This window comes from Lissotriton vulgaris, chromosome 5 (genome assembly GCF_964263255.1).
Source record: "Lissotriton vulgaris chromosome 5, aLisVul1.2, whole genome shotgun sequence".
Taxonomy (NCBI): domain Eukaryota; kingdom Metazoa; phylum Chordata; class Amphibia; order Caudata; family Salamandridae; genus Lissotriton; species Lissotriton vulgaris.
Genome location: NC_141693.1, coordinates 2,000,826,166 through 2,000,852,010, shown reverse-complemented (window position 1 = coordinate 2,000,852,010; position 25,845 = coordinate 2,000,826,166). Strand labels below are relative to the sequence as shown.

Sequence of the window (25,845 nt, the reverse complement as noted above, 5' to 3'; positions counted from 1 at the left end):
TGCTACCTCAAGTGATCGTTAGTGGTTAGTAGTTATCTGCAAGTATTCCTTTCCTTTTGTATGATTGAGGTCAGACCTTACGCCCAACTAAGCTTTGTAGGAAGATTTGGTTGAAAATGTGGCTTTGTGGTAATGTGGAAAGGTGTTCTTGCCAACTGGTCCAACACCAAACAATGGATGTGTGACATCTGGCAAGAATTCAACACCTCTGTTGGATCAGACTGGAAGTAAAAAGGAGCATCGGGGTGTGGTAACCATAGAGGCTTTTGATCTTCACCACAGCTGCTGAGCTTGCTTCACTCTGCGGTGCCGCTCCCCCCTTGCAACCTCCACCTAATGGATGGATGGCTATCAACTCTATCTATGTCAGATCATACAATGGAAATCTGTGACCACATGCTATGTATTATGCAACTTGTATAGTGTTGTGGTACTAACATTTGTACAATGCATGAGTGTATTCATGTCACTCATACAATGTGAAGCAAGCAAGCTACAAAGCAATGGAGCACTATAAAAGCTGAGGGCTTTACAGTGGCCAGCGTAGAGGGGGGCTAGCAGGAAAAGCTATACAGCATCATTAGTGGGTGTTTACATTGTAGATGGAAAGGGTGCTGCTTTTAGGTATTCAAAAATGGTCACCAAGACAAGTGAGGTGGTTCAGCTGAGGGGAGAGGGTGTTGGATGGGAGTGGGAACTCTTTAACAGTGCTAGGGCATTCTGGCCTTTACACTGTAACCACGCTAGACAAGCTGGAAAGCTTGTGTGTATTACTTAATATTTAGGTTTCAAATTACATTATTTATTCATGCTTACACAGAATGCATCTGCTGTGTAATGTGCTGTAACATATTAGTGTACAGTCAAATCTCTTGCTCTTTACCTGGAGTGGGTGACAAAATCGTAGGTGGGTACATCAACGGCCTGCCCCGCGAGGATAGCCCTCAGGGTGGTCAGCAGCAAATCATTGTCAAAAGCATCTGGAGAGATAAAGAGACAATCCGCAGTCTATAGAGCATGCAGGTCAAGCAGAGGAAACTCTGTCTACGTTCAAGCACAAAGCAATGTCTGTTACAGAAGGTAGAAGTTGTCCTGGAGAAACTTAGTCACTCTTCCCCCAGGCTCCCTCACTCCTTCACATTCTGCTCGGACACCAACGTGTTGTACATCAGAGCACCCTCCAGTACACTGGGTCCACTCTTATAACCCCAGGTGGTTAAACAGAGCAGGCCCATCCCTGCCACTCCATCTTTTAAATGAATTTAATGGGGTCCATTTCCACTTATTCCTTTTTACAAACATTAAGGGTCATTCACAGTTCCCTTTTACACAGATATTATCACGTTTCTGCTACAGCCTGCCACTCCAAGTAATGTTGCTGTGCCACTTGCCTAGTCTGGAGCACACATGCTTCATGCACAGCACCAAAACTCTAGTAATGGAGGACTCCTCTGCCAACACTTTACAACAACTGTGCAAAACAAAAGTTATTACTTAATTGACCATTCACAAAACATTTTCAGCTTCAACGCAATCTTGACGAGTATAGTAATGTTACACTACAAAGCTATACAATACAAAGGCAGAAAATGGCTAGTAACAGTGTAAAAAGGAACTGAGAATGACACAAAAATGAGAGGATGTAAAGGCACATTTACTACAATAAAAGGAACCACTGAAACAAATAAATTGAAGTCTATCTGCAGTCCATCAGAAGAGTTAATTGACCACTACTTAGATTAACCATCACAGACAAAAAGCTCGAGCACACCAAACAAACAAACAAACAAAAAAAGACTGAGGTTGAAATATTAAAATTGACAAATTCCCAAAGCGCTATTTTCTCACACACTCAGGTATGCAGCTCCATCCCTCCTTGCTTCCTCCAGCAGAGGAGACTTGCGCATGGGTGGTCAAATCTGTACTTCCAATGTAGGAACACTGCCTTAGGCTCCAGGAATAGTGCCTTATTGATGCAGGCCAATCTGCAAGTAAACCCAGCTGGACCTGCATGGTTGATATAGTACTGCACCTCCCATTCAAAGGCCATCTGATGAACCAGGGGTCAGCACTTTGAAGAATCAGTCCAGACTTAATGTTAAAGGCCTATGCTCAGAACAGCAAGCACATCCATTGGCCCTCCATTGACCTCTCCTTTCTCTCCCAGGTGGCCACTGGTTGTGTGTAGGAGGATGAAGCTGTACTGCCCCTTTTGGGCTGTGGTCCTGCGCTTTGGAGAATACGTTGTAGAAAAAGTCTTACCTTCAGGACACCAGACCTATTCTCACTACTCCACGGTCCAACCCATACTCTACCGGACAAATGCTTCTTCTACCTAAGTGGTTGGAGTTGTAGTACCCTTTCCACTTCTTGGGTACTGTTCAGGGGCCAGTTTCTCATCGAAGCAACCCTTGTTCACTGTTCCAGACACATGCTTGGTACATAGGAGGCCCCTTCCCTCCCACCCACATTCCATCTTTAACCACCACATTCCTGGGAAGGGCGGTGCCTTTGTGGTGGACGTTCTACTGGCCATTTAAGATCTTAAAAACACAATATTTTGACTTCTGAATGTATAACCCAATTGTTTACGGATCTATTCGATTTAAATACCAATTGAATTCAATGGTACTTGGGCATCCAAGTTCTGTGTGGGAACACAACTGTTAATGCCCTTAATAGACTGCGGTCAATTTTGAGATACTATCTACAGTCCAGAATGTATATGTGCAATTCTACAACTATTGAGAATGCAGTAGAACCTTAAACAACAGGGTTATAGATTCAGCAAAGGAAATGGTGTAGTGTTTTAGATGGTGTATGAGGGTATTTCCACAATGTGTCCTTGAGTGCCTTCCCCAATAGTAAATACCTTCGGTATCTTGGCCTTTATCTCGATCTTCAGCAACTTGGATCAGCACACCTATCCTGGTGGATGAATGCTGTGCCTGGGTGGTTGAAGCTTCCTATCCCTTGAAGGCTGGGCATTCTTCCCCAGGACGAGCACCCTCCAGATAATGGAAGCAGTCTAGCTTCAATGTAACATGAGCATGTGCAGTACACCAGGCCCATCACCCTCTCTTCCTCACTCACTTCATCCCTACAGAGGTAACCAACTACTGCTAGTTGGTAAAATGTTGAACTAGTCCAGGTTCAGTACACCAGGCCCACCCTCCTCTCTTCTTTACTCATTCAAACTCTCAGCTCGTTCATGTGGAGGCCAAGTACTGTACCTGGATGGTCAAAGTTGTACTGTCCCTTCAGGGCCTTGGCCTGTTGCTCAGGGGTCAGCACTTTGTAGAAACAGTCCTGGCTCAGGATAACCACCTTCCGCTGACGATGGTCCACCTCGTTTTGTCCTAGGAGTTCCATGATCTTCTCACAAACTGTGGACTGAGACACAGGAAAAGTAAATAAGAGACAGCCAGATAAAAGGGGATGGCCCTCGTGGAACAAAGTAAAATGAAGACAGAGATATCAAGAATCTATTCAAGAGATGGGCCTTTCACTTGTTCTAGAGGAACAAGTGAAAGGTGGACATGATCCCTCATGAAAATAGTTCAAATGGTACAGTAACTCTTAAGAGCAATCAATCAGTACTTTATAGTTTAAGTTAATAAAAACCATGACAAGAGACAAGATTCCAATAAAACCGTTAAAATGTTTCCTATAATACATTATGGCAGTCATTAGCCGAGATTGACTAGTGCATTATGACATGTTAATTATGATTACAGTGGGCACACGCGTCATCGATTGCCCCAGGTGCTACAATGCCATAATGATCCAGCCAGTAGAGATTTGTTTATAATAAACACCTCAGCCTCAGTGACCAAATAATATAGTAAACTTAAAGCAGACAGTGACTCATGGTATATGGCTTTACGATCACAAGTAGAAATTATTTGAGCTGTAATCGTCACAGAGTACTGTTTTCTTCCTCGGACATTATCACTTTTTCATAAAACATCAAAAATGTCATCATTTTACAGTTAAGCTGAGAATCGATTGGGTCAAGACCCCTAATTATGGCTGTTCTACAAGGCAAATGACCATAATGTTAAAAGATTTTTCAAGATTAAAACTCAACTAGATTTTGAAAAAGGACATATACAAATCAAATGAATAAAGTCCTGCACTGCTGCACAACATAGTCTACATGTCCTGGGACCCCTATGTTTCCAAGATGGCTGGTCGTCCAATGCTGGCAGCCACACAATCCGGGTAGCCATTAGCTTTCTTTTTTGGTGTAGAGAAAATGTTGTGTTCAACTATGCAGCCAGCATATGTTTCAATATGGAATAAGATTGAAGGGCCATCCAGGCATTTGTCTGATTGGCTAGCTTGGACTCATCCTCTACTAGCGAGTGAATTTTGGCAGCTTTATTTATTAGCTGACAAAAAACCGGAGAGGAATAATTCTGACTCCAAAGATCCGTTATTTTTTGCATCAAGGATGATCGCAGATATTCGTTGTAGATGGAGTGGGAGTCCTCTTCCTTAGCCTTCCAAAAGGCATTATTTAATAAACTGCATCGATTTGTCCGTATTTTGTACCGTGTTTTTATTGTGGTATATCTTATCCCTATCTCATGTTGTGTGAGAACAAATTCCAGACGTACTTGACCCGGGAGGCATTCTGTGGCAGACCAACTACTCTTCTACATGCTTTTATTTGAAGATTATCCAAGAGCATTGCGTTTTTACCGTGCAAGACCGCACTTGCAAAGCCACTGTTGGCAGTAATGTAGCCAGTACGAGGTTTCAGAATGAATGGATTAAGCCATTTCCTTTCTGAACAACATATTGTTTATGGAATTGAAAGTTCAATAGATTGTCTACATACAATCCAAAATACTTGTAGTTACTGACTACTTCTAGACTTCTTAATTGGGAGTTGTGGCCCGAGAGGACTCTGGACCTCCGGTGGGGACACCCCAGACTGCTGATGGCATAATATGATATCCTTTTTTCTGGTCGTTGGGGAGAACGGGGAGAGGTAGCTCTTGTTGGGACCCAGACATCATGGGAGCTCTTTGAGATAAGTAAGAGGTTGGTTGCAGATAGGGTTTCTGCATATACTACATATCGGGGTAATGATATTTGAAATCAGCCAACTGAAACCTGTTTATTACGAAACTGGGCTGGTGTGCATTATCAGATTGGCTGGCGCACCCTATTTTGGGGCAATCCCTTCTGGTAAAGCTTTTATAGGTTGGTCAGAGGAGCTATTCTTAAAGTTGTGTGGTTGTGACACATGGTTTGGACGGTAAGCCGTTGCTGTACTGCCCTGGGATCCGGGAGTTGTTGTGGGAGTTTGGTTATGCCTTTCGTTTTCTTTTTATTTCTTATATCTCATCTTAATTTGTGAAAGCAGCAGATCCTAAATCCAGAAGGCGGAGGGAGGAGTGGAGAACGGCCATGGGGAGGGAGAGGGGTTGAACATATATGGCACACATGTCCAACTCCCCATTAACTGCAACCCTTGAGACCTGAAATGTCAAGGGAATGGGATCCCCTTCTAAAAGGCATAATATTCACAGGTATCTTAAAGGCAGAGATGTTCAGATTGCCATGCTCCAGGAAACACAATTTAAAGGGGCTTAGATAAATAGATTGAGAGGAAGATGGCGATGCCAACTTTATGCTACATCCTTTTCAGCATATGCCAGGGGGACCTTAATATTGATTAAAGCTGGGACGCCATTTGAACTGGGCCATTCCATTGCAGACAAGGAAGGCAGATATGTCTTAATAGAAGGCAGACTATATATTAGAGAGAATACTCTGGGGAGCATTTATGCCCCTAACCAGGACCAAATTACTTTCCTTCACTCACTTTCTACACCCATGGCGAGCGCACCCCCAATACTTTTCTGTTAGGTGTGCAATTTAATTTCGTATTGGACGTACATCTAGATCGGTCCATCCCTCCTTTGAGAGGGACTGGGGTGAGGAAGCTGACTGAGGAATTGCGGGACTGAACACTGAGGATTAATCGATGTCTGGTAGGCATACATGGTGTGGATCGCACTTTCTCATATTTTTCACATGGACACAACTGGCACACTAGAATAGATTGCTTTGTGTTTTCCCACAGACTGTCCTAGAGTATCACGCAGTCCGAATATTTGGGAAGAATTATCTCTGACCATAGTCCACTGCTATTGCGATTTGCCCCCATAGGGGAACTGACACTTGCTCCGATGTGGCGGCTTAACCCAACCTCACTGGAGAATGAGTGATAGCAAGGGTGTTTTTTTCTTTTTCTTTTTTAAACACATTTTATTTGTCAAGTTGCACATGTATTGCAGAGCTCTGTACCTCAGAGGCAGCTGCACAATCAAACCATACAGATATGTTGAATAGGACTTTTTTCAGGTGAAATCCAAACATGTATACATAACAATGAAATGAATACCCCAACTCCCTCCCCCCCACCCCACCCCCTTATCGCACAAGTTCTGCATAGTCCTGACCGCAAAATATAATTATAACAGATAGGGTGTACCCCTGCGGGCCCCCCTCACCACATCTTCACTGTCCGAAGATGCACCTATGAGTTATCGCAAGGGAGGAACCTCTGTTGCTGATGGCGGATCTAATAACAGCCCCCGATAATCGCCCCACCGTTTCCAGATCTTGTAGTGTTTGTGTGGGCACCACTAGCAACAAAGATAGTTGTTTCAGCCCCATGCAGAAATCTAGCCCATTTTTCCATGCAGCAACTGATGTAACCCTTGGCACCTTCCATGCCCTGGAAATGTCCCTTTTCGCCAAAGTAAGACCCAGTTGCATGAGGAGTCGCTTATAAATGTTGCCTCCTATAGCAAGGATGGTTTCTGATTACTTATTGAACAATCAAGGATCGGCGTCTACGTGACTGCACGAGTGGGCGGCTTTAAGGTGGTGACGAGAGGACAATATATAGGCCAAACAGTAGGAATCCAAACAGAGCTCTGGAAGGAGTTACAGACTCTGGAAGCAAAGGTGAGCACATAAGATAACAGGACCGATGGGCAACAAGGGTTACTATCAGAATTGGGAGATACTAGGAAACAAAACAATGACATCCTGGAGAAGCTAAGGCACCACGACTACAAACGATACATATCGAAAGCAAATGGAGAAGAAGGCAGAGCTGGAAGGTTGTTAGCATGGCTTATCAGACCAGAGTCCAGAGGTTCCCCTATAACCAGGATACACTCTAAAGAAAGGTCAGCCTTTATATTCCCCCACCCTAATTAATAGGGAATTTTATAAATATTATATATCAGAGCCTGCTTTTATTTCTGAGGAGACAATAGAAGCATATTTGAGGCAAATACCTTTGAAACAGCTAGCAAATGAACACTGTGAAACATTAGGAGCCCCTGTTACTACCCATGAAATCCGTATGGCGGTAACGGCTATGCCACGGGTAAAACACCAGGCCCTGATGGTCTTCCCACTGAATTCTATCTGGCATACTTAAAGACCCTTAAACAATTATATGCTGAGTCCTGGCGTCTCCGAATCCTCCCAGAATCCACCTGAGATGTGGTAGTCATACCCCTACCTAAAAGTATAGAGCAAGGAGCCAAAGTCACAGAATTTCGTCTCCTGTCAAGCTAAATCTGGACTTTAAAATCCTTAGTAAGATATTAGCCCTCAGGCTTCTCCCACATATGAAAGAGCTGGTGCATGCTGACCAAAACAGGTTTATCGCCACACTCTTTCACTTAATCTCGGTTATGTTATGTTAAATGATTATTTATAGAGCGCACAGCTACTCAGTTGTGTGTCCCGGGGCTGAAGCAGGATGAAGACCAAGCAAGGTGGGGAAAACCGTGCCCTGAAATTTTTACAGCTGAAACAGTTTTTAGAGATTTCCTGAACGCAAGGAGATCCTGTGTCAACCTTACATCCACTGGTAGATTGTTCCACAACTTTGCCGCTTGCACCTGGAAGGAACGACCCCCGATACGTGCCCGAAGGTATCTGGGGGTCCGAGCCAGTTGCAGTACTGCAGACCTGAGTACACGGTGTGGATGGTAAAATTGGACTCTCTTCGTAATGTACCCAGCCCCTAAACCGTGGATTGCCTTAAAAGCCAAAACCATGACTTTGAAATGGATCCTTTTGCGGACCGGGAGCCAATGTAAGGATTTCAGCTGTGTGGACATGTGGGCTCTGGGGCCAAGCATGAGTATGGCTCTTGCTGCGGCGTTCTGGGTCACCTGCAGTCTAGCCAGTAAATACTGAGGCAGCCCCAGATAGAGTACATTCAAGTAGTCCAACCTGGAGATTATTAATGCCTGGATCACCGTTTTTCTGTGGGTGATAGACAGGAGGTGCAAGAACTGTTTCAGCATTTTGAGCAGGCCAAAGCAAGAACCAGCCACAGATTGGATCTGTGCCTGCATAGAAAGATTACCATCCAACTTCACCCCTACATTTTCCACTGTCTTTACGGGAGACGTGGGGGGGGGGGCATGTCAGCGGGCCACCAACTGCGCCAAAGGTTGCTGGGGCAGTGGCCGAAGAAGATAATCTCTGATTTACCAGGATTACATTTAAGCTGGTTGCGCTGGAGCCAGGAGAATACTTCTGTTAGACAGCTGTTAATTATGTCACCCAGGAAGTCCATGTCTTTGATGCTGGTAAAGAGCAGCTGCATATCGTCAGCGTACAATACAATTTTTGCGCCGTGGTTCTCCGCCAGAGTTGCTAGGGGTGTCATATACGGATTGAAAAGGGTGGGGCTTAAGATGGAGCCCTGGGGCACATCCACCTCTAGAAGGGGGACCGGGGCAGCAAAAGGTGGAACCCACACTGTTTGCTGGCAGTCCTTTAAACAGGTGGTGAACCAATTGAGTACCGTACCCCCAAACCCACACTCCCGGAGTCTCTGCAGGAGGCGGCCGTGGGGGACGGTATCAAAAGCCGCCGATAAGTCTAGCAGTATCAGTATGGCTTTGCCGCCTCTATCCACTACCTCCTTTATTGCTTCAGATACTTCCAGGAGTGCCGTCTCTGTGCTGAAGTTAGCCCTTATCCCGGACTGACTCTGGTGAAGTAGAGAGTTGGTTTCAACAAAATCAGTGGTGACATTGTTCATCACTTTTTCCAGGGCCTTTGACAGGAAAGGGAGCAGAGATATAAGCCTGTAGTTGGAAGCTAATTCAGGGTCCAAAGTAGATTTTTTTTAAAAGGGGCAGAATTTTGGCTCTCTTCCACCTGTCGGGGACCTGGCCCGTCTTCAGGGAGAGATTCAATATCTGGTTGACCACTGGATTAATAATATCCGCGATTGATGCCAGAGTATGTGCCGGGCAAGGATCGGAGGGTGAGTCGGATTTAAGGCCTTTCATGACTTCTCAAGTTTTTTCCATTGGGATCAGTGGGAACTGTTCAAATGAAGGACCTCCAACTTGCATTTGAGGGGTTTTGGCACACCCTTGTCACTCTGCACCAGGGGAATGGTCGAGAAGGACTCCTGGATGCTTACAATCTTGTCATGGAAATAGGATGCCATGCAACTCGTCCATGCCTCAGTAGGAGTAAAAGGCTTAGCTACCACTGCAGGGGAGGAGAAATCGCTAACTATTTTAAAAATGTCCTTATTTTTGTTCGACGCACGTTCGATTTTGGCAGATAGAAACTTTTTTTGCCTCAAGAACTTGTTTAAAATGGGCCTTTAATGCCTGTTTGTACATAGATTTATCATTGAGGTCAAAGTTTTTCCGCCAGGCCCTTTCGAGGTGTTTGCATGACCTCTTCTTTCTTTAAGGGCAGTTGTGAACCAAGGGGCGGATGGCCTGACTGTCTTTCCAGAGCATGAGACGGGGGAGAAAGGTCCCCGGCCCCGCAAAAAAGCCAGTTATCGAGATCCTCGACATCCGTCTTAAGGTCCCCGCTAAGAGAAATATGATAGTTGTTAATGGCCTTAAGTAGTGTCTCAGGCGTGATTAAATGGAAGGGTCTAAAATTAATGCTTTTGCATTTCCCGGAGGCCTTAGGAGCATTAGAAACCTTCTCAATTGAGAACTCCAGGAGGAAATGGTCGAACCAAACAAGAGGAAGTGGTTGGCTCATACCTAGTTTGGCAGTTGAAAAGATCTGATCTAAGGTGTGGTCTTTTTCATGGGTGAGCGCAAAGACATAGGGAGCCAAATCTAGCATCTTCAGTGATTCTTGTAATCTGGTCCAGTCTGCATCTTCCGGTATATCCATATGTAAATTAAAGTTACCCAGCGCCAGGCAATGTTTGTGTTTTAAGACAAACGGCAAGACCGCGTCACCAATTGCCGCTAGAAACCTTCCAGCATGCCCTGGAGGTCTGTATATTAGAATGCCCGCTATGGATTGGTGGGGAGATACCACCAGGTGGAAGCCAAGGCATTTCGCTCCCTCGACTTCGACCGAGAGTATTGTAGAGCAGGAGTAGTGGTTTTTAAAAATTATGGCAATGCCACCCCCTGTACCTGCCGGGCGGTCCTTCCTAATAATCTGGTAACCCCTTGGAATTGCTGAGGCTAAGGTGGGTTTAGACACCTCGCTCAGCCATGTCTCGGTTAGGAATAGAAAGTCCGGGGATCTATCCAACTTAATCTCTGGTGGCTGTATCATGTTTTGTACCACCCGGTATCGCAGGCTGATCTAAAAGCTTTGCAGATGCCATTGGATCTCTAGAAGGCCTTTGACATGGTCTGTTGGGATTTTCTGCTCACAGTGCTGAAACGAATGGGCTGGGAGACGACTGGATCAAGTGGGTCAAGTTATTATACACAGATTCCACTGCTAGAGTTAGAACGGGTTCTACGTTGTCGCCAGCCACAGTACCAGATTCACAGTGGCACTGGGCAAGTCAAGTCAAGTCAAGTCAAAGAATTTATATAGCGCACTACATACCCGGAGGGTTTCAAGGCGCTTAGGAAGGGGAGGAGGATTACTTGTCAAATATCCACGTTTTAAGTTGCTTTCTGAATACTAGGTGGTTCTGGGTAAGGCGAAGGTAAGCGGGGAGTGAGTTCCATGTTTTAGCAGCCAGGTATGAAAAGGATCTGCCTCCCATGGTGGTCTTGTTGATGCGAGGTACAGTGGCGAGGGCTTGGCTGGAAGAACGTAGTTGGCGGGAGGGGGTGTAGAAGGACAGACGTGAGTTGAGGCATTCTGGACCGATGTCGTAGAGTGATTTGTGTGCGTGGGTAAGCAGTCGGAAAGTGATCCTCTTATTGACGGGTAGCCAGTGGAGGTCTTTAAGGTGACCAGAGATGTGATCGTTGCGTGGGATGTCTAATATGAGTCTGGCTGAGGCGTTTTGGATTCGTTGAAGTTTCTTCTGGAGTTTTGCGGTAGTACCTGCGTAGAGGGTGTTTCCGTAGTCCAGTCGGCTCGTGACCAGAGCGTGGGTGACTGTTTTCCTTGTTTCGGAGGGGATCCAGCGAAATGTTTTTCTGAGCATGCGAAGAATGTTGAAGCAGGAAGAGGATACGGCGCTGACTTATCTGTTCATTGAGAGTGAAGAATCCAGGATGACGCCTAGGTTCCGTGCGTGGTCTGTCGGGATGGGTGCTTTTCCGAGGGCTTCCGGCCACCAGGAGTCGTCCCATGCAGAGGGGGATGTACCTAAGATGAGGACTTCTGTTTTGTCTGAGTTCAGTTTCAGACGGCTTTGTTTCATCCATTCGGCAACTTCTTTCATTCCTTCGTGTAGGTTGGTTTTGGCGGTGCTGGGGTCATTGGTGAGGGAGAGGATCAGTTGAGTGTCATCCGCGTACGAGATGATGTAGAGGTTGTGTTGGCGTGCGATGGCTGCGAGGGGGCTCATGTATACGTTGAAGAGGGTGGGACTGAGTGAGGATCCTTGTGGTACGCCGCAGATGACTTCAGAGGCCTCGGACTTGAATGGTGGAAGGCGGACTCTCTGGGTTCTTCCGGTGAGGAACGAGGTGATCCATTCAAGTGCTTTTCCTTGGATTCCGATGTTATTGAGGCGTTGTAAAAGGGTGCTGTGGCAGACTGTGTCGAATGCTGCAGAGAGGTCGAGGAGGATGAGGGCGACTGTGTCTCCATTGTCCAGTAGAGTTCGAATGTCGTCTGTTGCTGCGATGAGGGCGGTCTCAGTGCTGTGTTTTGCTCGGAAGCCAGATTGTGAGGGGTCGAGGGATTTGTTGGCTTCGAGGAAGGCGGCGAGCTGGTTGTTGACAGCTTTCTCGATGACTTTGGCCGGGAATGGAAGAAGCGAGATGGGGCGGTAATTTTTGAGTTCGGTGGGGTCCGCTGTGGGTTTTTTCAGAAGGGCGGTGAGTTCAGCGTGTTTCCAGTCTTCCGGGAAGGTGGCGGAGTTGAAGGAGCAGTTGATGACGTCTCGGAGGTGCGGTGCTATGACGGAGTCTGCTTTGTTGAAGATGTGGTGAGGACATGGGTCTGTGGGGGATCCTGAGTGGATGGAATTCATCAGGCGGATGGTGTCCTCAGTGGAGATTGGGTTCCAGTCGTTAAGGGTGTTCACGGGGGGAAGAAGATCAGCAAATGGTAGGGTGGGTTGGTTTCCAGGTTGGTTGTCAAAGCTGTTGTGGATGTCTGCAATCTTGTTGTGGAAAAATGAGGCTAGGGAGTCGCAGAGGGTTTGAGAGGGGGTGATGTGGTTGGAGTTGGCCGAGGGATTGGAAAATTCCTTGACGATGTTGAAAAGTTCCTTGCTGTTGTGAGCGTTGTTGTCAAGTCGATCCTTGAGTGCTGTTTTGTTGGCTTTTCGGATTAGTTGGTGGTGAGTGCGGGTGGCGTTTTTGAAGGCGTCCTTGGTGCTAGTGGTAGGGTCTTTTTTCCAGGCCTTTTCAAGGGAGCGGCAGAGTTTCTTGGACTTCTTGAGATCATCGTTGAACCATGAGGCCTTCTTGCTGCCAGGTTTGTTTTGACGTTTTTTCAGTGGTGCTAAGGTGTCAGCGGTGTTGGATAACCATAGGGTGAGGTTGGCGGCGGCTTCGTTAGCGTTAGAAGAGAGGGCTGGGGTGTTTTGAAGGAGCGATGCGGAGATTTGGTCCGTGGTGATTTTGTTCCAGTTCCTTTGCAGGGTAGGTTGGAGGTGGATGCTGGGTTTTGGTTTGTTGTAGGTGAATTGAACGCAGCTGTGGTCAGTCCAGAGGAGGTCCGTAGTGTGGCTGAAGGAGACATGGTTGCTGGATGTGAAGATGGGGTCGAGTGTGTGACCTGCGATGTGGGTGGGGGAAGTGACTAGTTGTTTAAGTCCGAGGTTGGCGAGGTTGTCCACGAGGGTGGCGGTGTTGCGGTCGTTGATCTTTTCGAGGTGAAAGTTGAGGTCTCCCAGAAGGATGTAGTCTTTGGAGGGGAGCGCGTGTGGGGTGATGAAGTCCGAGATGTCTTCACTGAATTTTGCGCGGGGTCCTGGTGGTCTGTAGAGGAGGGTGCCTCTGAGTGTGGTTTTGGGGTCGATGTGGATCTGGAAGTGAAGGTGTTCGGAGTTGGCGAGGTTGGCGTCAGAGCTGGTTGATATGCGGATTGATTTCTTATGGACGATGGCGATTCCTCCTCCTGTGTGGCTGGTACGGTCTTTGCGAGTGATCTGATAGTCTTCAGGGATGGCAATGGTGATGTCTGGTGCGGAGGAAGCATTCATCCATGTTTCCGTAAGGAAGGCGATGTCCGGAGAAATGGTGTCTAGTAGATTCCATAGGTCAATGGCGTGCCTGTGGACTGATCGGGTGTTGAGAAGGATGCATTGTAGGTGGTTGGGGTCGGGAGTCTGTGATGTGGTCGTAGCGGAGATGTTGTCGGTGCCGCTGAATTTGCAGGAGAAGCAGGAGAAAGGTCCATGGGTTTGTCCAGGGGCGGCTTGGACGCAGTTGGGAGTGCGACCGGGGTTAAGGGCTAGGAGGGTTGCGGCATCGTAGGTAATGCGGGGGAGCTGGGAGGGACGGGGGCCAGGGGGTCTGGCGCTGGGCACGGTCCAGGCGCGGACGGGCGTAGACGGGCTTACCTTTGGCGCACCTTCGGCGCGGGTTGGGCGCGGTCGCTGCGCGTGGACGCTGCGCGCGGGAGTAACTGTCATATATGGATGGTGGAGGGGGAGGGGCGAGGGCGTCTCAGCTGCGAGGCGGGGCGGGCACACGAGGACTAGCACAACAAACAAAATGGAGGCGGAGGGGGGGGGGCACAGCGGAGCGCTAGCGGCTAACGCGCTTAAACAAATGTAAACAGCACAGATATAATACACAAAGCGCTACTACAGCAAAGCGCTAAGCCAGCAAACAACACGTGGTAATACAAGGCAATGTTATCAGCAAATCAGCGCTACGATACCAGCAGTCAGCAGGGACACTGGGAGCGACCACTCGGCTCGTGGAAGAGGAGCGAGTCACAGCGCCTGTAGGGAGGTGAGCGCTATTTCAGGACAGTGGGAGGGCGTCTCAGCTGGGAGGCGGGGCGGGCACACGAGGACTAGCACAACAAACAAAATGGAGGCGGAGGGGGGGGCACAGCGGAGCGCTAGCGGCTAACGCGCTTAAACAAATGTAAACAGCACAGATATAATACACAAAGCGCTACTACAGCAAAGCGCTAAGCCAGCAAACAACACGTGGTAATACAAGGCAATGTTATCAGCAAATCAGCGCTACGATACCAGCAGTCAGCAGGGACACTGGGAGCGACCACTCGGCTCGTGGAAGAGGAGCGGGTGTCCCCTCTCCCCGCCACTGTTTGCATTAGCAATTGAACCCCTTGCAGAACTTTTCAGTCAGGTGGGACATGGCTGGGGTCTGATGGTTGAAGGGTGGGAGCACATTATCTTGCTATACGCCGATGATATACTCTTGTATTTTAGGGACGGAACAAGGGATGTCCTTACAGCACTTTGAACTAGTATCTGGCCTAAGAGTCAATAAATCTAAAACACACTTATTTTCCTTGCTCCGGGGTCTGGAGAAACCTCCGGAATTGCCAGAAGAACTGATTTGGTCACCCATTTCCTTTAAATACTTGGGAATACAAGTATTCCATTTGATAGATGACTTGAGAGACAGTAATTTGGGTGGGAGTAGTTCGTTCAGTGAAATCATGTGTGCCCTTTTGGAGATCATTGAAACTACCTGTTATGGCCCGGATAGCAGTTTCTAAGATGGTGATATTACAGAGGCTCCTGTATTTCTTCACAAATATACCAATATGCATAGCGCCTTCCTGGTTTAAACAACTTGATAGTCTGCTGAGAGATTTGATATGGGACGGGAACCACTATAGGGTAGCTCTGGCAATGCTTAGACGTCCCATTGACGAAGGGGGTCCCAGATTTTGAACAATAATTTTTGCCGTCCCAGCTTCAATGGGTTACACTGTGGCTGGATGGGGTAAACCAGGATGAGATAAGGCCGATGGGACAGGTGACTCAAATTGATACGTTTACAGCTCAATTGCTTTATCCCTCCATAGTGATTCCCAAGCGCGGGATTTTGTTGACAATGGCACTAAAATGCTGGTGCAGATCTATCCAGAAGACTGAAGGAAAAACTTTGTACGCACCAGTGGCAGGGCTGCCACACTGCGAACCCCTCACATACTACACGTACAAGCAATTATCAGCCAGGACAGAGGCCGGACTGACCACAGTTGGGGACTGTTAACAACAGGGCACTTTATTCCTGATGGAGGACCTGATGGAATGTTATCAGCTGCCTCCCGCTCAATTTCTCATGTACGAAGAAATATCTCAGGCATTTCAGAGACTGTGTGTGGGCGGGGGCATGAACCAGGGACGCATGAAGTGTTGCAGAAGGTGATGTCCATGGGGACCACAACACACTTAGTGACTTCGTTTTATAGATCCCAAATGCAGATGACCCGCAATTCGTTAACTGAGCTGCGGAGTAGATGGGATCATGCCCTCAAACGAGACTTAACAGACCCAGAATGGCAAAAAATGCTAGAATGCTCCAAGAAGATTGCCAGAACACCAGGTTAAAGTATAACCAATTCAATTATATACACATGACACCACAAAGGCTTCAGATTACTTATAGTGGCGAACCTCTCCTTTGCCTACGATGTCAGCATGTAGACGAGACTTTGTGCATATGGTGTGGGAATCAACTAAAATATAAGCTTATTGTCAAGAGATACTATGTGCTCTAGACCTTACACTAGGGCAAACCCCCCCTCGTACATTAGAGGCTTGTATCCTGGGACTGTCCCCGAGGCCGGTTCCCAAGAAGGTGGGCACCCCTATTCTTGATCTGGCGCTAGGATTGGCCAAAAGTGAATTGCGATAGATTGGAAATAGGTTCACGGCCGTAGAGTAAGTACATGGAAGATAGATGTAACACAATGGGCGAAAGCCGAGGAAAAAGCATTGGAGAGAGGAAGTTAAGGGGGTTAGAATTCGCCTGATAGCGGATCTGTGGTCGGAGATACTGACCATGTGGGAACACCCGGAACAAAATGACAGAGCTAAACCAGCCATAGATACAGACTCCACAGATGATGAGGATAGTGAGATATCAGGAGGGCCTCATAGATGATATACAAGATTACCTGAGGAGCAGTAGAGACCCAGCAAGATTGTAACAGTTGAGGATGTGCTGTAGGGTGCCGCCTGGTCCACTTGACCCCCCCCCCCCCCAAACCCCCCCCCCCCTCCCCCCCGGGCCACCACACCACGCCTGACACATAACACTGTGCAGGATGAAGGTACTCGGTTACCCAATACCACTGATACTCCACTAAAAGGGACTTTGCTCCATCCCAATAGCTACTCCACCTTTCTTTTTCTCGCCTATGTTTTCTGTTCTTCTATTTTTCTGTTACATTACAGTTTCTGTTTTTTAATAAAAATAAAAAGGCTAAGAGTTATAAGGTACCTGAAGCAACATAACTACATGAAAGTGTACAATGCTAATGTTCACCTCATCCAGCAAAAGTAATTAGGTTTCCCTTATAGAGGATTATACTGTATTGGATTAATTCATTAAGGAATGCTTACTGATTGCAATGTATTTGGATGTATAGAAAGAACAACCATGTATGAGACTAAACAAATGCGAATAAGAGCGAACACAGAAAATGTATTGCAGTTAGATAGAACGCAAAAATGTCTTAAGCTATGCTCTACAGTTATTTACTGTAGGGAGACTGAAATATGATATTTTACCCACTGTCTCATTCAAAATAAGGACACAGGGAAGATGGGGCCTCTATAACATTTGTATATCCCTCAACAACTATTTGAGAAAAGAAAAGACCAGAATAACACATTTAACTCAGACTCTTTTTACTTTTAATTACCGAGCACATTAAACCATGTACACAAACAAAGGTTACATAAAATACTTCTCTCCAAGAAATACAACCACATGTGGGACAAAAGTCATACCACTATAACAGTTATTGAATTCTCAAGCAGCCAGAGCCCCTACTTCACCAACTCCAACCTCCTTCCCAAGAAAGTCTCACGCAGTACCAGATTGGCAGAATGCATGTATTTCTGCTTCTATAGACAGACAGAGCATGGGCAGGGACCAAAGTGACTTCTAAATTTCCAAAGCCAACATTTATTTTTTTGATACCTTGGAGTTCTTCTCTCATCCTCTGGGTTGCTCATCTAAAATCTAGAAAGATGTGAATCCTGCAGTCCATAAAAGGCAGGTGCTTTTGTTTGGATGCTGCCCTTGTTACTGCGTTCTTCCGCCATGGAATGCCAACGTTTATGCATTTAAAAGTTCTTCTCTCATCCTCTGGGTTGCTCAACTAAAATCTAGAAAGATGTGAATCCTGCAGTCCATAAAAGGCAGGTGCTTTTGTTTGGATGCTGCCCTTGTTACTGCGTTCTTCCGCCATGGAATGCCAACGTTTATGCATTTAAAATCTCACTGTCTGTGGTGCTGAATTTGTCATTGTGCCTTCAAGTAGCACATTTCAACTGAAGAAGGTTATATTGAGGTGCTCTGCCACTTCTTAAGAGGACAGAATGAGCTTTTCATGTTGTGATTCCTGTAGTTTCTCATGGGATTGAAGGGACTGGTGAATAGCTTCCTACAAGGGCCATGTATCAGCTGTGAGAAATCTCAACCCCGTTCAGGCTCAGTTGATAGGCATTCGTCAATGCTTTGCATAATCATTACGTGAAATATCACGGTTTCTTGGTCAGGAAGCAAGTGACTTTTAAGCTTTGTTGGGCGATCTACCTTACATACCTCGCATACCTTCTGTCTAGGACAGAGTGGACCCTGTTGAATTCTTAAAAGATAAACCTTTGCCAGATATTTGAATGGTGGGTACTTCGCTCTTCCAATCTTATGTTTGTGAAACATTATTACCTAGTTACAGACGCCAGTCAGGAGCTTTGTTTGAAAAAATGTGCTTCTGCACAGCTCTTGGTAGCTTCTTAGTTATCAAAGCTTCTCAATTCAATTTGTTTGGAAGGGCTGAAGAATTACTCAAAAGCAAAACAATCTACAGCAGCAGTGTTGTTCATCAGGAGAAAATGTGACATACTTTGAGTAACTTTGGGTCTGGTGGATACTATGTCCCATCTACAGATTCCTTATCACCCACCCATTACCCATCACAGTCCCTATATCTTTTGATGCCTACAATGCTGCAGAATACACAGTACTGCAGTGCCATGTATGTTCAGTGGGTACGAATGGAAGCTTAGGGTAGGATGGGAATCAAAGCTGTGCCATGCTGTAAAGCCAAAGGTAGGTGTTTTATGCAATAAAATGTGCGGTTCAATCCAAGATGATGAAATGAGTCCTGGAGTTTCTGGGACCAAAAGATATTGGAATTTAAAACCCGTAGATGATTTACAAGTCTCTCACCCATACTGGTATATCTAACATTGTTAGAGGTGAAGATGTCAAATAGGAATACTTGGGTCTTCTGTGTGACTTCTGTTCTTATCAATATACCACGTCGACAAGGCTTTTTAGAGCCGCAGGAACAGATGGTGCTCATCGGGCAGACCCTTAACGTTAAAATGCTCTTTCGTAGGCTTCATAGCCCTACTGAAGGTAACAAGGCTCTCTCCTAAAGGCTGGGTACATGCTGTGTGATTCTCTTTGTCCAAAGAATAACTCCCCAATCAAAAATATTGTGCAGATGGGCAGCAAGCTGCGGAAGGAACTAGGCTGTGAAAGGAGCAGGAGCTGATCTAGCCAGACAGAGTGGCAGCTCTGCTATGCTTTCTCAGCCAGAATAAAAAAGAACAAGCATGGTGTCCAAGGGCGGAACAAACTGTTTACCAAAGTAGAGGGTGCCTACGAAAATGGGAAAAGATCTGGGAAGCTTGGATGACCTACAGGAGGGATTTTTCAAATGCTTGAAAAGTACCTTTCATCAGGGTGCAAGTGATCTCAGGTCGTCCACGGTCGCGTTGGGAATAGTTCAGATTTTGGGGAACTGTACATTGTGAATGATGATGTATATGTATCTTGTATATGCTGCTCCATTGCTGAGTATATTGTACAATCTCTATGGAAGCATGCTGTTTATGGTTAATAAAAATATTTTTTTTTTAATTAAAAAAAGAACAAGCAAGCATCTCAGGGTTCTTGTCTTCAACAAGGTCAGGACAAGCATGCAGGCTGGTGTAGTGGCACGTTTCTGATCCTGGACAAATTTTCCTGTGTCCTTTTTAAATGCCAATAGGGTGTGCCTGTGTTTTAAGTACACTACGTCCTTGTGCCTTCAAATGTGAAGTCAAGTACTGGCTGACTGCAGCCTCACTGAATCTATTAATCCATTCAAAGTCTCTCATCATATGATAGTCCATTCTATCAGAAAGGCTCAGTGACCACTCGATTGATGATATGAAATGAGCTGCAAGGCAAGTGTTTGAATCCTGACAAGGCCGACTCAGTTCATTATCAATAAATTAGTTAATACTATCAGTTGTATTTTACAAGTGACAGGAAACAGGAGAACTGCTGTATGAAGTACTTACATTATTCAAACTGGATCCAAATGTAAAGGGCGCAAATTCATTCTAGTGGAAAGGTTGCGTGTTTGGCTACATTTCCTGTCTTCATAGATAGATTGCATTCTGTCAGGTTCCAAATTGCTGGATGCAAGGGACAAGTCGTCTGCTGTCCTGGTTACACTGACAATAAAGCCACTTGTCCCATGGTGGAGTTCCATGAAAGTATTTCCACCGAGTCTTTAAAATTCCCACTCAAAAAAGCAGCTCCTGTGGACATTTAGCAGCATGCAATGCATTTGATCACTTGGTGCACTGCTCTACTCTCTCCTCCACATATGTAACTGACTGTGCATTTAATAAGTTTGAGGGTGCACCCCAGGATTCCATTTTTGCCCATAGGGCTTGTCTAGGGACCTTGTCGAAGGCCGCCTTGAGGTCCACGAAACACGCATACAATACTTTGGAGTTTGCGACAGATTGATTGGCCAGGAGTGTAACGGCGGAAATGTTTGCTAAAGTGCCCATTCCGGCTCGAAAGCCCATCTGTGTGTTGGGGATCAGTTTGAGGTTTTCTACCTAATCTTCTAGATCCTTAAGCAGGTTTGCTGCGTAGATTTTTGCCTCGGCGTCTATGAGGGCTATTAACCTGTAGTTTAAGGGATTTGCGCGAGCCCCTGCTTTAAATATTGGGTGCAATATACTTCCTCGCCAGGAATCGGGATAGTGTGGGATTCCCAAGTGTTGTCAAACAGTGTGGCTAGATGTGTGGACCAAAATTGTGAGTCTTTTTGAAAAGGGCGTTTGGCAGACCGTTGGATCCCGGCGCTCCGTCTGATCTCTGCTTTTTTATGATATTCATTACTTGTTTTTGTGAGGTCTGGTTGTCGACAACCAGTTGGTCCGACCCTGATGTTTCCGGATGATTTTGGAGCAATTTTCCTTCTTTTTGTTTTGCTTGTGGGTTGCTATGATTTTCCAAATACGGGTTACTGGTCGTCTGGTTAGGGGCCTGTGAGATTCGATTCAATGTCTCTGCCTTCTTCTGCCCTTTTGTTAGAGTCTCACTGGTGGTGCTATGGTATGTTTGTATCGCCTTCCCTATTTCGTTTTCAGTTGTAGCTCTGGGGGCTCGCCATGCATGCTCGGTTATATCTGAGTTAAAGTGCCGATTTTTCCCGTTAGCTAGAACATTGATCTGGGCCCAGAACCGCTTTGAATTTTTTTGTCGACTTACATGGAGCATTTTTGTCCAGAGTTGCTCATTGTGTTTACGTTTGGCGTCCCGGGTCTCCTTTTTTAGGTCTTTTTTCATTTGTTTAATTGATGTCAGGGCCTCCCAGGAAGGTTGTTGACCATTTGTTCACAATAGTCTCAATGCTTTGTTTAGTTTTTGTTATTTTGACCTTAGCGCTTAGTGTACCATTCTGACACGATGATCCGGGCCGCTTTTTGATTTTTGGAGCGGTGTATAAACATTCTGTGCAATCTGTTAACTAGGCACTCCAAAGCCTCTATCCCCAGTGGTTTTGCTCCTGTAGTGGTCAGAAAATGTATACGCGAATCCATAATTTTATCTGCAGTGTTTTCGTTCCATGTTAGCCGTTTTAAGTTGTACAGTTGGGTAGAATGCGTCAGCGCACCTGATGGCTCAGACTTTTTCATGAAGTCAATTAATGTAAATGATTGAGGATAGTGGTCACTTTCTCCTCTTTCTATTATCTCAAAGTTTGTAATACTGGGGAATAAATCTGGGTCTGCCAGGGTGTAGTCGATGATTGCTCCTGATTTTAACGTTACTCTTGTGAAAGCTGCTGGGCTGTCTTGCGTGCCTCGACCGTTTAAGGTGTATAATGCTTGTTTGTCTAACAGTGCTGAACATTTCTTGCCCGATGTGTCTCGTCTTGTGGTATTATTGCTCCTGACGGTTATTCCATTTGGTAGGTTTTTCTCTTGGGCTTGCATCAAGTTCATATTAAAGTCACCGGATAATATTATATTAGCGTGTGGGTATATTGCCTTTAGAGTTTTGATGGTGGCGGCCAATTGTTGCATGTGTCTCCACTTATGCTTGTGGGCTGGGTGGATATAAATGTTCATTATTATCAATGTACAGGTGGTGTTAACGTTGAATTTAATGCATTGCATCCAGCTCGAGTCTAAATCGATGTTTTCTTCTTCCCATCGGATTTCTGTGGCAATGTATATTGATAAGCCACCCTTGGCTCTTCCGTGTGTGGACTCCTTTTTAGCTGGATTTAAATGTTCTTTATAGCCTACAATCGGCGTGTCAGTTGTCTGCCAGGTTTCTTGCAGCAACAGTATATCGTGCTGTAGAATAAAGTCTGTGAAGTCAATATCCCCTATTTTAGATGATAAGCCGTTCACGTTCCAGGAACAGATGTTGGTATGTTTGATCTTGTTTGTGATTTTGTTCATGCAGCTCCTTGTCGTGTGGATGATGATCTCCAATATTGGTTGACCTCTTGTTGAATTTTGTCTGGGTGTGAAATTGAGATTATGATTTGTCTTGTGAATTTGACGTCATCCTTTATTTGGTCGTAAGTCTCTGGGCCTTTTGCTCCTTTTAGGATACCCTCTGTGCGGTGGGTGTGTTGTAGGGGACTCGGGTAACGGGGAGGTTCCACCTCTTTTAGTTCTATACCCCATTGTGCAAATGCCTCAAGATCTGTTCAGTGACTGAGTAGCTTATCCAGGTGGCTATTCTTTGTTCGACTCCTATTTGACTGGTGATAGATTTGAATTCAATTCTTTCCAAGTCACTGGATGTTATATGGCTCAGGGCCGGTAAGGATTTAAGTAGCTTAACCCCATGGCTGCTAAGGCAATTCCCCTCCTGTGCTGGGAATTTTACTTTTCATTGTTTTATGACGAGCTGGGCTCGTCATCAGTGTACGAGGAGGCTACACCATGACGAGCCCAGCTCGTCATCAGCTTGGAAGGGGTTAATAATTGTGCTTCGATTTAGTTTATCATGGGTTCCTCTTGATTTGTAATGTGGGATCAATTCTATCTGACTTTGAGCCATGGACGATTGTTCTTTATTATAGTCGATCAGGATCCCTGATGATGGTTCTGTTGGTTCTTGTCGATGTATTTTGACGAGCTGGACTGATTTGACTTGGTCTTGTTGTATCTTTTCTGTGTGCTCTGTTGTGCTTTGGGATTTTGGGTTATTTTGCGTTTCGTTATTGTGATTTCTTGTCTGCCTTTCACCTTCCCCACTTGTTGCTATTTCCTGCGTCGTGGTTTCTTTTTCCTTTGTGATTTGGTTCTTAAAGGTTTGGGTTGTGTCTGGTTTTACGAGTTCGTTATTTTTTTCTTTGTAATTTTCCTTCTCAGCCGACGACTTAAATATGTCATAAATTTTATTGGTTGGCAGGTTTCCATTTTTTGTTTTATTTTTGCCGTCATGATTTCTTGTGTCTGCAGATTCTTTTAATACTGAGTTTTTATGATTCGTCATGCTCGATGGCTCGCTGCCACTTTCGTTATTTTCATCCGATCTTTTCTGGGTTTGAGTCGGCGAAGCTTGTGGGGTGATTTTGTTTGTTTTGCTTTTCCTTGCTTTCCTCAAGCGTTTGCGTTCCCGTTTTGCAAGAGGTTTTGCCGAGGTTTCTTGTGCCTTACTTTGCGACGGTTCCTTCAATGAAATACTTTGAATCTGGAGTGGTGTTGTACTTTCTAATTGCGGATGTTCCTCTATTCGTTCCCAGTCTTTCTCTATGATTGGCAAGTTATTTCCCTCTTTTGATGCTTTAGTATTGTTGGTAAGGGTGTCCTTTTTAGTTCCGTCTGCCTCCTTAAGCTCTCCTCCCGTTGAAATTGTAGAGTTTAATTGTGTGTCCCTTACTACCCCCAGCAACTCTCACATTATAGTCGGGACAGTTGCAAGCTTGTTGATTATTTGGTGGCAATGACACGTGTAATAAGTGAAGTCCCGTGCTTGTTGTACCTTAGTTATCATGGTGTTTAAGTCGTGTAGTTTTTGATCTATCCCCTGCACATATAATGCTAGTGCATTTAGTAGCTCAACTTGAGTGTCCAGCTTGTCAGCGTGATAAGTTGATGCTGATCCAATCGTCTTCATGGTGCCTAGTAACTGATCCCAAAAAGGACCTGTTGATAGGCTTTTTTGGTGTTCCTTGGGGTATTGTCCCTCTTGTTTCTTGGTACATCGTCCTGGTGAGGATGGTTTGTGGGGTTCTCGATAGCTGGCTGGGTTGGTTGGTTCGGTTTCATGAGATGATCTGGGCTGGACAAGTGGTAGATCAAATTGTGGATCTACGGCTTTGTTTAATATTGCTTGCGGGCTGTCATTACTGTCCTGCTCAAGCACCAGATTACCAGCCAGGCTCTGTTCTTCACGAAGCTGCCAAGCAGTTTATTGAGTTATTTGAGGCTGTTGGTTTTGCAGCCTTGGTTGATTTATTTGTGCTTGGCAGGTCCGTTGTTTGGGTGTAAGTGCCCGCTCCCAATTAGATCCCTGTTCATTGTGTACTATGGCCTGAATGGCCTGTTGGTGGAGTCCATGATGCACAAGTAATGGGCTATCGATTGAATTAGTGCGACTTCCATCATCTGATGTGGACAGTTTAAGGATCTTATGCTCTGTGTCGTCAGTGCTTGTTAACCTACTGGCTTTGTCCTTATGTGTCTCGTTGTCGGCAGTGCCCCCCTGTGCTTGTACTTTGCTTCTTTTGCCTCTTTTGCCTCCTTTGCTTCATTGGCTGCCTTGTGCTTCTTTTGCTCCCCTGGGGATAAACTGCGACGTTCTTTTAGGAAGTCTGTGATGAGAGCCCGTTTGCTGCTTTTGATGTTAATTTTAATAGGGGAGCCGATTACCCTGATGGATGTATTGGTGTTATTTGATTGTGTTTGATCCTTTTCTATTTTTCCCCGTATCCTGTTTGTAATCATGTTCCAGGAACAGTTCCTGCTCCCTTTCTCTTGGCGTGCTGGGCTTTTTCGACTCTAGTTTGTCCTCGGTTAAATCTTCCAATAAGTCCTCTCCTTCTCCCTCTTTATCAGGTTTCGGTTGCTGAGCGCCTGGTGCCCCCCGTATTTTTCCTGATCTCATGATTGTCTATTGCGTATTCTTGCGCAAAAAGTTTTTTATTCAGGGATGATTTAGGAGTATTAGGCTGCTGGCGTGTTAAATGCTACTTCCAGGGTGGTCCTTGCCCTCTGGTACGCACCCTGGGTAGCTGGTGTGCTTTACCTTAATTTATGCGGTGAGGTTGCAGATGCAGTTGCAAATGTTGGTTTTTTGCAGTGTTTTGCTGTTTTTGCTCCCTCTGGCGTGGGGGTGTCTCTCGTAGCCGCTTCTTCTGTGTCTGATGCGGCCACTGCCAATGACTGCAGTTTTATTATACTTGCCTCTGCCTCGCCTCTGTGGGGTTTCCTCACGCTTCTCCTGTTGCCCCTACCGGTTACAGCTCCTCCCGCTACTAGGGATGATGGAAAGCGATGGAGGGTGCTGGGGGGTTTGATGGTTCGCTCCTGTTGCTCCTGCCGGTGGGTGTTGTGGCTCTTGCCGCTATTAAATCCTCGTTGTAAAGCCCTCCTGTCCCTGTTGAGCCCTCCTGCCGCTCAGGGACCCGCGCGACGGGAGGGGGGTATATCGCGCTCCAGCCGCTACGGACCCCACTGTGTGAAGTTGTGCACTGTGCTCTGTGCTGTGCTCCTGGGCTGCTAAAATCGCCGCGGGGAGGCTGCTGCAGGGTGCGTTCACGACTCCCTCGTTGTTAAGCCCTCCCGCCTCCTCCCTCCTGCTGCTGTGAGACGCTCGTGGCAGGAGGGAAAGGTGCTTTCACCGCCGCTACGGGCCCCCGCTATCCCCCGCTGTACTCGCGGCTCCTACCGGGGCGGCTGAGACGGCTGAGAACGCTGCTGGGGAGCTGGGGAGCTGC

At 46.1% G+C, this 25,845-nt stretch overlaps 1 protein-coding gene across 1 annotated transcript in view; it reads right to left on the bottom strand.

Annotated features, from left to right (window-relative positions):
* Window positions 1-25,845, bottom strand: part of UCK1 (uridine-cytidine kinase 1) — a 128,120-nt gene that overhangs the window by 83,766 nt on the left and 18,509 nt on the right. The window contains exons 2-3 of the mRNA XM_086924784.1: window positions 3,234-3,393; window positions 884-980 (exon numbers count right to left, since the gene is read on the bottom strand). Coding sequence (XP_086780910.1) covers window positions 884-980; window positions 3,234-3,393 — 257 coding nt within the window. The remainder of the gene's footprint in view (window positions 1-883; window positions 981-3,233; window positions 3,394-25,845) is intronic.